This window comes from Triticum aestivum, chromosome 3D (genome assembly GCF_018294505.1).
Source record: "Triticum aestivum cultivar Chinese Spring chromosome 3D, IWGSC CS RefSeq v2.1, whole genome shotgun sequence".
In the NCBI taxonomy this organism is placed as follows: Eukaryota; Viridiplantae; Streptophyta; class Magnoliopsida; order Poales; family Poaceae; genus Triticum; species Triticum aestivum.
Window position 1 is genome coordinate 31,970,281 of NC_057802.1, and position 13,651 is coordinate 31,983,931.

General features: G+C 45.5%; 2 protein-coding genes and 1 pseudogene across 2 annotated transcripts; 2 read left to right on the forward strand and 1 right to left on the reverse strand.

Moving 5' to 3' along the window:
• Positions 1-2,676: 2,676 nt before the first annotated feature.
• On the forward strand, positions 2,677-4,407 carry LOC123076100 (uncharacterized). Its single transcript, XM_044498520.1, has 3 exons — positions 2,677-3,231; positions 4,238-4,324; positions 4,381-4,407. Exons 1-3 carry the CDS (start codon positions 2,812-2,814, stop codon positions 4,405-4,407), a joined length of 534 nt encoding a protein of 177 aa, XP_044354455.1. The 5' UTR covers positions 2,677-2,811.
• A 410-nt stretch (positions 4,408-4,817) lies between these two features.
• On the forward strand, positions 4,818-5,353 carry LOC123077128 (factor of DNA methylation 3-like). The gene is made up of 2 exons (XM_044499344.1): positions 4,818-5,095; positions 5,219-5,353. Exons 1-2 carry the CDS (start codon positions 4,820-4,822, stop codon positions 5,324-5,326), a joined length of 384 nt encoding a protein of 127 aa, XP_044355279.1. The 5' UTR covers positions 4,818-4,819; the 3' UTR covers positions 5,327-5,353.
• A 6-nt stretch (positions 5,354-5,359) lies between these two features.
• LOC123077129 (putative disease resistance protein RGA4) lies at positions 5,360-9,913 on the reverse strand (annotated as a pseudogene).
• Between the last annotated feature and the right edge of the window lie 3,738 nt (positions 9,914-13,651).

Here is a 13,651-nt window from a genome sequence, read left to right on the forward strand (position 1 = left end):
CAAGTATTGCGGTTCAAACAATGCCATTGCCATGCAGAACTTGTAGAAACACTCAATGGTCGTGGACTCGGCCATGCGCCCATAGTCGTCGAGTGAATCACCGGGAGCTCCATATGCAAGCATCCTCATAGCTGTCGTGCACTTCTGGATTGAGGTGAATCCAAGTTTGCCGGTGCAATCCTTCTTGCAAAGTAGCTGTCGAACTCTCGGATGGAATTCACAATCCTGAGGAAAATCTTTCAGCTCATCCGATAACGGCGCCGAAATACTTTGTCGCCGTGCAATGGAGCGTCGGCGAAGTAGTCGGAGTAGAGCATGCAATAGCCTTCCAGACGATGTCGGTTCTTTGCTTCCAGCCGCCCCGGCGCCGAGCCACCTTGCCGCAACTTTTCATTGCTCGCGAGCAGGCCGGCGAGGGCGGCGAGGACCATGAGATGCTCCTCGTCCTGGATTTCGACATCGGCTTCCTCCTCTAGCAACGCCGCGAGCGCCTCCTCGTCGTCCGAGTCCATCGCCGAGCAGACAAATCGCCGAACACCTGGCGGGCGCGGTGGGCGCAGAGCCGCCGGTATACCTCCCTGCGCGGCCGGGGCGCCGGAAAACTCGCCCGGAAGGTGGTCGAGAGGTTGCCGTGGCGAAACCTTCTCTCTTTTTCGGCGGGGAATGGCCTATGTAGCGATGCCGGGCGGTGGGCGGCGCCGGGATCGGCGGGGTGGTGGCCGAGCGCACGGGGATGGGGGCGAATCTGGACGATTGTCGTGACTTTTCGCATGACAGTGTGGCCCAGGCGTGTTTGCCCCTTCCGCCGGAGCCCCCGAGCGCCCCCCCCCCCCCAAGTGCGCTGGGTTCGGCCTGGAATCGTCGGGCCCAAAAACGGGCCGAGCCGGCGGATTTCGGCGTCTTGAGGGCGCGACTGGGGGGGGGGGGGTGTTCGGCGCTGGCGCGGAAAAAGTCGCCCTGAGGGGCCTTTTGGGGGCACGGCTGGAGATGCTCTAAACTTAAACTGGATGCTTGAATCTTGGTGCTGGTCTACTCATTTCAATCCAATGGATGTTGTGTGCTGGTAGACTTTATTTTGCTACTGTTAAAGCTTATAAATCTGGAACCGTCTCTGTTTTGCTATTATTTCAGTACACTTGCTGTGACATGTTTAGTCCTTTTCCTAGGCTTGGAACCGGTTATGCAACAAAAGTGTTACACTTGTTGTGACATAGGCGGAGTTACCTATCCTACTAAATAAAAAGAACCGCAAGACATAAGAATGTGCATATTACAAATAAACAAAGGGAGAGTTTAACTTCGTTGCCCCTCTTTCTCTTATTTGTGATTTTTCTGCCATTTGGAATTTCTCCTTATTTTAAAAAATAATCTTCATCCTTCTATTTTTGGATTATTTTTATGTTTCTACAAGTGAATTCTTTTCCCTCCAGAGATATATTATGTAGTCTTTCGCACCAATGCGAGTTAATAAAGTGCAAGCCCTTTGCAATTACCAACCTGCAGACTAAACAAGCCACACACAATAAGCACTATTAGATTACTATTTTTTGAACAGATAAGCACTATTAGATGTAACGATGCTCAATATAACTAGGATGCACAAACATAAAAAAAATTAACACTGCATTTGATAACATTCATGTCCCATGGATATTTATTCACGAGTGGGCAATGGATTGGCTCATGGATCTAGATTAATTCTGTCTAGCAATTCCACCCCATTGCCAGCCCGACATGTTGAGCGATAGCATTGCCGATGGCCGGCACTGGTGAGCTCCTTGCAGTGGGTGCCCTCACTTCTGACACGTATCAGCTCCACGCCATCGTCGCAACCACTGTGCTAGCCCAAGAAGTGACGCTGCCCAAGCACCACTTCCTGTACATCAGCATAGACGTATCGTTCAGGCCAAGAACGACGCTTCGAGATTCGGACGACAAGAAAAATGATAGTCATTTTGGTGCAAAACAAGTGCAACAAACTTGTCGTATGGACGACACATGCTCCATCCTTCTAAGAGAAAAAAGCATGCTTCAATCATGGGAAGGGAATTGCGGGGTAGGAGGTGCGACAGAAGCTTTGTTGTCCCAAGAGGGAAAAGACGGGGGCGTGTCGGGGTGGTCTGAATCCTCGACGGGCTTTGTTAAGGTCCATGTCGATGTGGCACTCGGAGGAGAGCAACTGCAGCAGTGTGCCGGGATGAAGTGGGTATTTATCTGGGAGCTTCAACTATCTCTATCCCTAAAACACCTTCTCTTCTTTACACAAGTTCAACCAATGCCTACTCCTGAAACACCTTCTTAAACTTCACATGGACTTCCCACTGTCTGCTCAAAATCACCTATCGACTACCTACGGGTGGACCACCTCTCGTGACCTGGGTGACTCCAGTCTCCTCGATACTGCTCTTGGCGGGATATCACCCTGTTTTGCTCCATCACCAAGGTGATTATTGGCACTGGCACCTCTACTGCTTTCTGGCTCCATCTTTGGATCCCACAACATGATACAGCACTAGCAACTCAATTGGGAAGAATCATTCGGTCAACACTAGCATGGAGGTCCTCCCCTCATGCTGATAACACTCATCAAGCATAATTTCTCCCTGAACAACAACAGTGCTTAAAATAGCTTTAGAAAAGATATTTGCGCATGAAGATGGTATGCTAATAAAAAAAGCTTTGGAAAAGAAATGCACTGAATTTACAAAATCATCCACTGAACTAGTAGTACTAGCCAGGAGTAGTATGCTGTAGTACTCCAGGAAGTAGTGCAGATCCATCCTACCCAACGCAAACACACTGCATTTTCATATGTCAAGCGACGGCGACGTGCCCATGGCCGACGCCGACGCCGGCAAGGTCCTCGACGCCATCGCCACAAGCACCCACGCCTCCGACGCGCAGCACCACCCTACTACCGAGAGCGCCCTGGCCTCCGACGCGCAGCAGCACATTGCCACCGAGAGCGCCCTGCTGGCCTCTGAGGCGCAGCAGCACCCGGCCGCCGGGAGCGCCCTGGCCGCCGCCGCCACCGCGCCAGCCAAGGAAGCGGCGCCGCCCGAGCCCGACAGCCACTTCCTGGACCTGCGCGGGGATGACGCCGCGGGGAGTTTCCTGGACTGTGAGGATCTGGAGGAGCAGAATCAGAGGCTCAGGGCTGAACTGGACGCCACGACGAAAGAGCTCGAGTGGAAGATGGACAAGATTGCAGAATTGCAGGAGCTGGAGAAGGTAGGCTCATGCCATTTTTCACCTGAGCTCTAAAATACTGTCTTACTTTCAGAATGCTCAACTTTTTAACTCAGCTCTACAATGTCTTCTAACAAATCATCTAGAACTAGCATCAGTGTCAGTTTACTTTCAGTTTTCAGAGTGTTGAATTTTCATTCAGAGTGTCGTTTTGCAAATGAACACCGATATCAGCAGTTATCAAAATAACTAGCATCAGCGTCAGTTTACCTTCAGTTTTGAGAGTGTTGAATGCTCAAGTCTGGCTTAAAAGGGCGTGAAATGCGTTTTTATAAATTAACCCTGCATTGCTTATAGCCAAAAAATGACAGCGGCACGTCGATTTTTTACATTGAACATAATGAAGCTTACAACCAACACAACACGGTGTACATATGCAGCTGGGAGCAAAAACACCATAAATTCAAATCATATACATAATTAGCATCAGTGTCAGTTTACATTCAGTTTTCAGGGTGTTGGATCTTCACCTCAACTTCATAGTGTCGTTTTGCAGAAGAACACCGATATCGAGCGTTACAAAAAAACAGTTGCGGATTTGAAATGCATTTTTCAGCCAAAAATTGGAACTGTATGCCGACATAATATTGTATTGACCATGGACCACAATTCAGCAAATGCTCAGAGAAACAAATAACAGAGAGCATCTCCCCTGCTTACAGGCCACCATAGTACATCTAAAAAGGTTTAATGGTTGAATTAATCTAAAAAGGTTTGAGGCTAGAATTTTTAACTCAAACCTTCTCCACTGCCTGAATGAGGGAGTATGCTGCAGCTAGTAGTCTTCTCAAATCTGCCGTGCTGAGAAGATTTGAGTGGAAATTCTAACTATTCACATGAATGTTTGTTCTTTTTAGCTAGATTGTTGGCACATGGATACTCCTTAACAATAAATAATAACCAACAAAGCTACCTCCCCTCACAGTATGACCCGGTTTGTTTGCTTTCGCCATCTTGACATAGTCTTGTGTTGTTTTTATTGTTTTAGGGTGCTTTGGAGGTCAACACACTGGACATGGCAGGTGGAGAGAGCAAGCTGGCTGACCATGATCTGGCGCTGCATGAGCTGGAGAAGGTAGGGTCATGCATTTCTTATCTGAATTCTGTAACATGTTTAGTTTCAGTTTTCAGAGTGCTGAATTTTCACCTCAACTTTAGAGTGTGATTTCGAAAATGAACACCGATGTCCGCAGTTATAAAAAAATAAGTTACATGTGGTAATGCCGAATGCACACTGAAAAAAGTGAATATGTTGAATGCCGAATTCTGATCAGTACTTGCCCTGATTTACAAGCGAAAACATGTAGGTGGGAGTTAAAACAGCATCGAATTCAAATCATGTATCTGCACTCACAGTTTTAATGCTAGAATTAGCTTCAGTGTCAGTCCCTCATTCAATCCAGATGCTACCCAGGCAGTATTCCCCCTAAATTAGTATTAGGAAGCATCAGTTTAAAACAATTTCAGTGTAAACTCTAGACAAATATTTGCTCTTTTAGCTAGATTATCGCTACATTCATAACTAACAGACTGAGCACTCATGCTATTCATACGCGCCTTGTAGCAAGAGATGGAGGCTATTCATGCCAAGCTAATTCAACTTGAGAGGCAACTGGAGCAAAGGGATAAAGCCCTAGTGCTCATCGCACGGCAGCTGAACATGAAACTACAAGCAGGGGAGATGCTCGCAGAGGAAGACCATCAACGTCTTTATGCAGTAATGACGTATGTGAGAAATATTCTGGATGAGGAAGGGAAAAGGCTGAAAGTTCCATTGCTAGACCTCTTGAAAAGAGAGCAGGCCAACAGCAAAGAGCTCCAAGAGAATCACCAAGAGTTGATTCAGGTAAAAGTAGAAACCCATAGTTTTTCAAATTTCTAGTTGCTCTGTTTTCCTCATTGGGAGGAGTTACATTATTGCTAGAGGTTTTCCTCATTGAAATGATGATGATAATGTGCAAATGTGCAGGGTTTTGAGGACATGCCGATTAGTGGGGGCACCGTTGTTGGAATCAAAAGGATGGGCCAACTTGATGAAAATCCTTTTCGCATGCAATTTGAAATACAGGGACAATGATCCAGAGGACAAAGCTGCAAGGTTGGTCTCGTATTGGCAGGAGGAAATACAGAAGCCATCATGGCGTCCGTTTACTAATATTCAGGTCGATGAAGAAGATAAGGTGTCTATCCAATTTCCCTACAGCATTCATGCCCTTACATTCTCTGAATTTTGTGCGAATAATCACTAGGGTGTTTTTGGACAATTGCAGGAGGTTATAGATGACAATGATCCAAGACTAAGCAAGCTGCGGCTTGATTACGGCGATAGCGTCTGCAATGTAGTGAAGGATGCACTGAGAGAGCTCAACGAGTATAGTACTCGTGGACAGCATGTCATGAATGAGGTCTGGAACTTCCGGGGAGGGCAGAAAGCAACGATGACAGAGGTGATCACCTGCATTTTGGAGCAGCTGTCAGCGGCTGACCCAGGATTGCGAGGACAGGAATTCAAGGTTCCCCCAAAAAATTGTTCAAATTCAATATAACCGGCTAGGTACAGCTGCTTAGTTGTATAACTGGAATGACAAATAGTTCAATCAACTAACTAAAACACTTGAGATATCATCCAAGTCACTGACATGTTGCCGTTACTTGGCTAATGATTTGCGCTTCTTTTCACACATCATTGTGCTTCTTCATTACTGGCAACATGTGACTTGATTTTCACATTTTCCTCTGGTTCATTTTTTTCTGCAAATAGAGAACAAACACAATGATGTGTGAACAGAACACACTCTCCCTAAGATAACACAGAACATACTCCAGAACAAGTTAAAAAGAACAGGCATTAACAAAATATGTAAGGTGCGAAACAATAACAGCAACGTATATCTTTAAGGATTTTGTCATATCAGCAATCTCATTGTTGTCATTGGCAGATTCAGATAGACCAACAGTGTTTTCCTGAAACAAATAACAAGAGAAAAATATTTAATAACTCTACAAGAGAAAGAGAAGCCCACTAATAAATAAATGCACACGAAAGAATAATCAGACCTTCGGTGGAACGAATGCAGCTTCTCTCTTTCTTTTCATTTATTATGATTTCTCTGACTGCTTATCTAGCTTCTCTTGCCATTTCTTTGCTGACTTCTTGTCACTCATGACTTCTGGTCGGATGACACGTGTACATTCCACCACAAGGTATGGCGGAAAGTGCTTTCCACTATGAGCGTTGGCGGAAAGGGACACATGTCGCTTTGTTGTGCTTCTGCCAGGGCATTTTGCCATACCAAATAGAAATTAAAAATCTAACCACTATTCAAGCTTCATACCGTGTCTCTGGTGCCATCTCAGCCTTTACACCATGTGTAGACATCCATGTCTTCACCGTGAAGCTCCCGGTGCTGCTCTTGAAGCCCCGACACCCAAAGCAAAGGGATGTCAACCACAGCTGTTGCAAACTACCCAACCCCTCAACACGCCTCAGGTTTGGAGAATCAAGTAGCCCTAACTCTCTCACTTTGAGGAAGGTTCGATACTCTTTCCAGGCCCTCACAACCTACAATCAGAAGTTTCTCAGAGAGGAACTGGAGGTCCTCCACCACCTTCAAGCAACTTGCTCCTCTTAAATGGAGCTCTTTCAAGCTGGTGGCATGTCGTCCAAGCTGTCGTGGGAGAGCCCTCAGCTTGGGGCAGCCCCCAAGTTCCATCTTCAAACGGGGCAGCAGATGCAACCTTGGAGACAGGGCTTCCCCTTTTCACATCTCGGCATCTATATCCCCACCCCCTTCTGTGGCTGCTGCTCCTGCTGCATCTTCAATAAAGGACCAATCCTCCCAGTTGTGCAAATCCCTGATGACAAGCACTTCGAGCTTGGGGAAAGCAACTGACACCATGGACCTCGGATTAGCCCTAGCCCCCCTGCAACCCACAAATTCAGGTCCGATCTTGGTAATTTTGGTTGCTCCATCAATTTTCAGATATTTCAGGTTGGCTAGCTGCCCAATTGGTGGAAGATACACACAGATTTTGCAATCTACGAGTTTCAAGTGTTTCAGTGAAGACAAATGGGTAGTGCCAAGCCAGGTTGGATACCTACGACCAAAGAATCCATTAATAAGAAGATCTTCCAGGTTTTGTGGAGGGACTAACTGCTCAAGGATCTTCTCAGTATTGCTAACATCTTCTTCTGAATATGGTACATCTGTGCGATCGGTGCATGATAGATTCAGAACATGGAGATACCTTTTGTCTGCTAGAACTGAACCTGTGGTATGAAGAGCTGCTCTTTCCAATTTGATCAGGTCAAGCCGCCTTAGATGTGACAGATGTTCCAACTCTTCCAGCTTCCAACCATCCTGAGTTTTAGCATCATCACTTACACCACCGACAGGAAATCCTCCTAGATCATTGAGATATTTCAGTCTACCTATCCCTTCTGGAACCTGATTGATTGGTGTACCAGCAAGACCAAGGCGCCTTAAATTGGACAATCTAGTGATTGCTAATGGAAGGCCGTGCAGATCTTGACACCTTTGCAAGTTCAGTATCTGAAGGTTTATAAGAGAGCTGATGGACTCCGGAAGACAAGATATGCAGGTACCATCAAGATCAAGTAGACGTAGATGTATCAGTTTTCCAATATAATCTGGGATGCTCTGCAGAAGCGAGTCACTCAGTTCCAAAATTCTGAGGTACGGAAATCTCATGAAAAATGTATCCTCAACTCTCCGTGGCTGCTGATCAGTTTGGAAGGTCCTCGCCCTAGCTTCCCCATTAGCCATGCTAGGTAACACTAATATACCCTTCTTAGTCACAACAGTAAGGCGTCGCATTTTTGACATATTGGTAGGCCCTAAAGATTCAGGGTCTCCAATAAAGCATTCTTCTCTTGATAAATAACAAGCAAGCTGCCTTAAGAGGTCATGCATTTGGCATCTCATGTGGTCAAAATATATACCATCTGGTTGGAGGAGATTCCGATGGATTAGCTCATAGTAGTACTCTTCTGCTGTTTCTTCTAGTAGTTGACCATGCTGCTCCTCTATAAATCCTTCAGCAACCCATAACATGACAAGATCATCACGGCTCATGGTTGAATCTTCAGGATACAATGCACAATAAAGGAAACACTGCTTCAGATGATGTGGCAGGTCATCATAACTCAAATACAAAGCACCTCTGAGCTCAGTAGGAAGATTGCCCACAGACCAAGCGCTTCTATTGATAAATTTCCTCCACGCATTGTCAGTTTTATCTTTAGTTGCTAGAACACGAGCAGTAACCTTGATTGCAAGAGGAAGTCCACCACACTTACGAATAATATCCAGTCCTATATTCCGAAGGTCCTCCACATCTCTTTCATCACTGATGTTCATACTCTTCCAAAGCAGCTCCCATCCTACCTCTGCCGACATTGAATCAACTTGATGTGGATCCTCCACCCCAGTTGCATGTGCAACTGCATCATGTCGAGTGGTTACAAGAATTACACCAGCTGCAGCAGCATGTAAAGGAGTTCTAAGTACATTGGTCCACACCTCAGGCTCCCAAACATCATCTAGCACACGGAAGAAACTTTTCCCCCAAACGACTGCTGCAAGCTTGCTGCTGAGCTCTCCCAAAGTTTCGCCTTGCTCATGATCATAGTTTTAAATAGCGCGCTAAGCCTCTTAGCGGCGGACCTTTTCTAAATGCTATAGCGTGCTATAGCGAAGCTATAGCGAGCTATTTAAAATGTTTGTTCATTTGTTTGGATCAAAGTCTCTTAGCGCAAGACCTTCTGTAAATGCTATAGCGTGCTATAGCGGAGCTATAGCGGGCTATTTAAAACAGTGCTCATGATGTACCCCAAAATTTCGAAGAAGTTCTTTCAAAAGAGTGATATCTGAGTAATCCCGAGAAACACAAATCCATGCTTGGTTGCTAAAGGCTCCTTTTAAGTTTTCAGCATTATATATTTTTTGAGCTAGAGTTGTCTTCCCAACCCCTCCTGTTCCAACAATACCAACCTTGTATGCCTTCTCTTCCTTATGTGTAAGAATCCGTTCAACCAATCTTTTGCAAGCATGTAAAGTGTGCTTTCCCACAAGATTAGGCTCCACAAGGTGACTAGTTCTCATATGCTTCAGATTCTGAACTTCTGCTTTAGGTTGCATATATTCTGATGCTTTAAAAAATTTCACCCGACTTTGAAATCTTCTCAAGATCGGCATTGAAGTCTCGGATTTGAACAGCAATCTTATGACGCTTCTGAACAACAGGAATGCAGGTGAAAAATGAAATACCACTACATTTAGTTGGCTTTCTTGATGATGAAGGACGTTCCACTAGTAGCTTGCCTCCTTCAGATCTTGCCAGGTCAATAATATCATCAGCATAATACATAGCATCTCTTAGCTCCCCAAGTCAATTGTTAACTGCTGTTTCTTCTGTCCTCCTTGCCTCAGCATCATTAAGGAAGCATTGTATTTGGATCTTATTCCCTGCAGTTCTCTGAGGTCTTCTTTTACCCCTAGAATCAGAGCAGCCTCTTCTGTAATAACTTCTTGCAATTTTTTGGCACATGACCCAACAAGAGAACCCAATATGGCTGCCATGAGACAAACTTGATGAGGTTGATCCACCAAAAATACAGTGATTCCTTGGGAAGTGTAGCAAACTTGCAGGCTGACAATGAATGCACAACATGTTGTTAGGATGGTTAAAAACATAGACAATGTTCAACAAATTCATATCCTTGTAACAGAAATTCAAGATCTGGAATACAGCACAGATCTTACCTTTCAAAACCAATCCTTGAGCAAGAAATAGAACTCAAGAGTCAAAGCAATCATCTCGCAGAAGCTGATTGCTCCGGTGATCAGCCAATCGCCACATTCAGATCTCATTCAACCTGTCACTTGTTTAATAAGACATCACTAGCACAAGTGCCCGTGCGTTGCAACGGGACATAAACTTTAGTTGTTCTACAGCAATCTAGAAGGGTACATTGATGTGTAATATGTTCTTTGTTCTCCAACCATACCTAGATGTGATTATAGTTCAGTTAGAAATCTGAGATTACTTTCCTCTAAAATTGAACATTTAGCCCTCAGAACATCAACACCATGCGTGTCTTGTACGTAATCGAGGAGTAATGTGTATTGTAGGTAGAAAGATAAGTTGTTGTTTAGGTAGTGGGAAAAAACAGCTAACAGAAACCATGACTTCGTTAATCAGGCAACCACGTTAAGTAAACAAAACCCCTCTCATTTATCTGGTAGGCGGGATTGCGGAATAGTACCTCAAGAGAACTGGGAAATAATGCAAAAAAAAACTCATAATACTGTACTATGTAGTTTAGAAACGCTCAAGCATTTTCATATGATGATTTCATCAACCTTTTATACCACATTGTATACATGAACGTAGTTTTCAGATCAAACACCTTATAAGCACAATTTCGAATGAGACACGTTGTGTTATAAACTTATAATTCAGGTGGCACTCATTTTTCTTTCCAAAATATTTGAGTTGAGATCAGTCTCGAGCAGAGTTACGGCATAATCGAGCAGAGTTCAGGAACAATCTATTCCATTAAACAAATAACCTTTTTTCTAAGTAAAATTCCATGATCACATCTTAGACCTATCTTGAACAGAGTTAAGGCATAATCTATTCCATTATGAATAACATTTTCCTATTCTGCTCAATACAATTTCATGATCACAACTGCATAAACTACTTATTATCAACAACACAAAACTGCTGGAGATTAGAGCAATCATGGAAGAAGAAAAGCGATGGAAATATATTAATGATTTGCAAAATAAACAAAGCAGGATCAAAAGAGGCACCACACCAGGCTATTCACACTTACGTAGCAATTGCTTCTGCCGGTAACATCTTCAGTCACAACCATAACACCAGAATGCACTTCATTTATTATTATCACAAAAAGGACGTATACACCAACCACTCTATACATTTTCCCCACAAAGAACCACTCTATACATGTTCCTCCAAATGTTTACATCCTCCAGCACTTTCTTCCCTCTCACCCTGATGCATGCCACCCTCTCCAGCACTTGTCTCCTCAGCCCTCGGTACTCTACTCCTACATAGCAGTTATACACAAGCAAGGTATTCACTCGGGAAAAAATATATTTCAACCAAGTAGATGCAGATGAATATGATCGAGTGGAAGAAGAATCAAGAACTTATATTTATACCATGAGGTCTATGAAAAATAATAAACTCACTGAGGAGAAGAAACATGATGTCATTGCGTCGCTTTCGAACCACCGGGACAAAGTGGACAATATCACGACAGTGTCATTGACAATAGACACACTACAACATCATGCGCTGCTCTGCCTAGACCATAATCCTCACCGGATATGGCGAGAGGTGATTATGAACAGAGTCTCCGGGCCTTCGTGGTGGGGACATCAACAGACAATATTATGCATTTGTTTAGGTTCTGTGCTACTCACTGTCGTGAACGTAATGAACAACTTGATGGAGAAAAGGATTAGCCTACCTGAGAAGCATGATGGTGGCAGCCTATGTTAAGAGATTACGGAATTGCCAACACTTCAATGATTTCAAAGCTTGCAGTTTGTTCTGCGGAGACGATTCAGTTTCTTAATTCCTTGAATGTCCTTTTTGTCTATAGGATGCCCTCATGGTCTCGTATGTCTCTCTGTGTGAAAAGATAACACTTTAAAGGCGAGTCTCATGAATGCAAGATAAAACCACGTTGGTTATGTTCAAACTTTTCGTGTCACAATTGTGCTTTATTTCCTGCAAACCGGCACCTTACTATACATCATAATATCTAAAATAACAGGCAGTTGTATGATCTTATTCTACTACTGCCTAACTTTGTGATACATGATAATTAAGCGGATGTGACTTCTCTGATATGCATGTGCTATACATAAGAAAATCGAGATAAAAAATCTTTGATATGGGATGAAATCGAGATGCATAGAAAATCATTTATAATGGGTGCTGCCTTGTTAGATTACTATATACGCACCACGTCGACAGAGCTTGTTGGCATGTGCTGCATAGATGACGATATGCAAGAAGGTAATGGATCTGAAAATAATGCAACTAATAAGGAATCAAGAATGCTTAGTGTGGATTAGTCTTGAACTCTCGATGGGCATCAACCAAGTAATGCACCACATGGCAGACTGTCGTAGCAAATATCCAAGTTCTGTAGGCCGGTGGGACAACCTGATTTGTGTGAGGAACTGAAGATGGACCAAACAAACAACAAGTATGATAGTAGTGACATGGAGTTGCAGGTGAGATCTGTACCATTGTGGTAGTGGTGGCTGGTGGTAAAAAGAGGAGATGCTATGGATGATAGGCAGTAACACCAAGATCTGGATCAACCCAGCTAGAATTTTCAATGTGTAGTTGTGTGCAAACCTTGACAAATGATGTCCAGCTAGGCTTTGTTTGGCTGCACCTGTGCAGAGTTGTGGGCAATCTGCCTAGCCATTCTTCCCCTCGTCCATGTACTCTCCTTCCGGCTCTTTCCTCGACACAAAGAGGGTGAATCTCTACAAATAACTGATAAAGCCAATGGTACAGGAATTACGCGTAGTTTGAAGAGGCTGTTGCTGGCGTCCTCAATGATCCCTTTGACCCCCCGCCACCCTCGTTGCTCAGCAGCACCGAGCCCAGCAGGTCGATCTGAGGCCTCTGGCCAGGAACAACGTGTGCTCCAGCGAGATGTGCTACCCTTGCCGGCAACCGCACGCCTCGAGAAAGCCAAGGCTCGATCCCGAGGAACCAGCCCGCAGCGAGCCCTGCCGCCTCAACAGGAGCACGCCGCCCTGCCCGCCTCCCTCACCCTGCGCCCCTTCTCCTTCTCCTTTCTTCCTCTCTCTCCTCTCTCCCTCACGCCCTGTGTCTCTCTTTCTCTGGATGAGCAGGGCACCAGCCGCCGCCATCGTAGCAAGCTGCCGCACCAGCGGCTCGATCCCTCGATGCCGCGCCTGAATCTGTCAGTTTTCCTCGCGCCGCCGCCGCGCCTCTTACCGCCCGCCGGCCCGTTCCGGCGAACTCCAGCGCCGCCTGCCCGTTTCGACGGAGTTGGCCGGGTGACGAAGAGCGGTGGGCAAAGGAGGAGGAGAGAGACGAGTTGGGGGAAGGTGCGGCGTCGGCGTCGAGTGTCCCCGGTGGTGGAAAGCCGCAGGGGTGGTGGCGGCGCACGGCGGAGGGGCGGCGCGCGCCGGAGGGGCGGTGGCCGGCGGGGGCGGCGCGTGGCGGGCGGCAGCGTGGAAGGGGGTAGCGGCGCGCTGGAGGTGGAGATGCGGGAGATAAGGTCGTCGGGCGTTTTCTTTTCTTTTCCCTCGGCCTGTACCGATTCGGTTTGACTTAGTAGGACGACTGCGGG

Bases quoted from the DNA above. Each gene is read 5' to 3' on its own strand.
- LOC123076100 (XM_044498520.1), top strand. From the start codon at position 2,812: ATGTCAAGCGACGGCGACGTGCCCATGGCCGACGCCGACGCCGGCAAG. The intron at 3,232-4,237 runs GTAGGCTCATGC...TTATTGTTTTAG, and splicing joins AATTGCAGGAGCTGGAGAAG to GGTGCTTTGGAGGTCAACAC. The intron at 4,325-4,380 runs GTAGGGTCATGC...TTCAGTTTTCAG, and splicing joins CGCTGCATGAGCTGGAGAAG to AGTGCTGAATTTTCACCTCA.
- LOC123077128 (XM_044499344.1), top strand. From the start codon at position 4,820: ATGGAGGCTATTCATGCCAAGCTAATTCAACTTGAGAGGCAACTGGAG. The intron at 5,096-5,218 runs GTAAAAGTAGAA...GCAAATGTGCAG, and splicing joins ATCACCAAGAGTTGATTCAG to GGTTTTGAGGACATGCCGAT.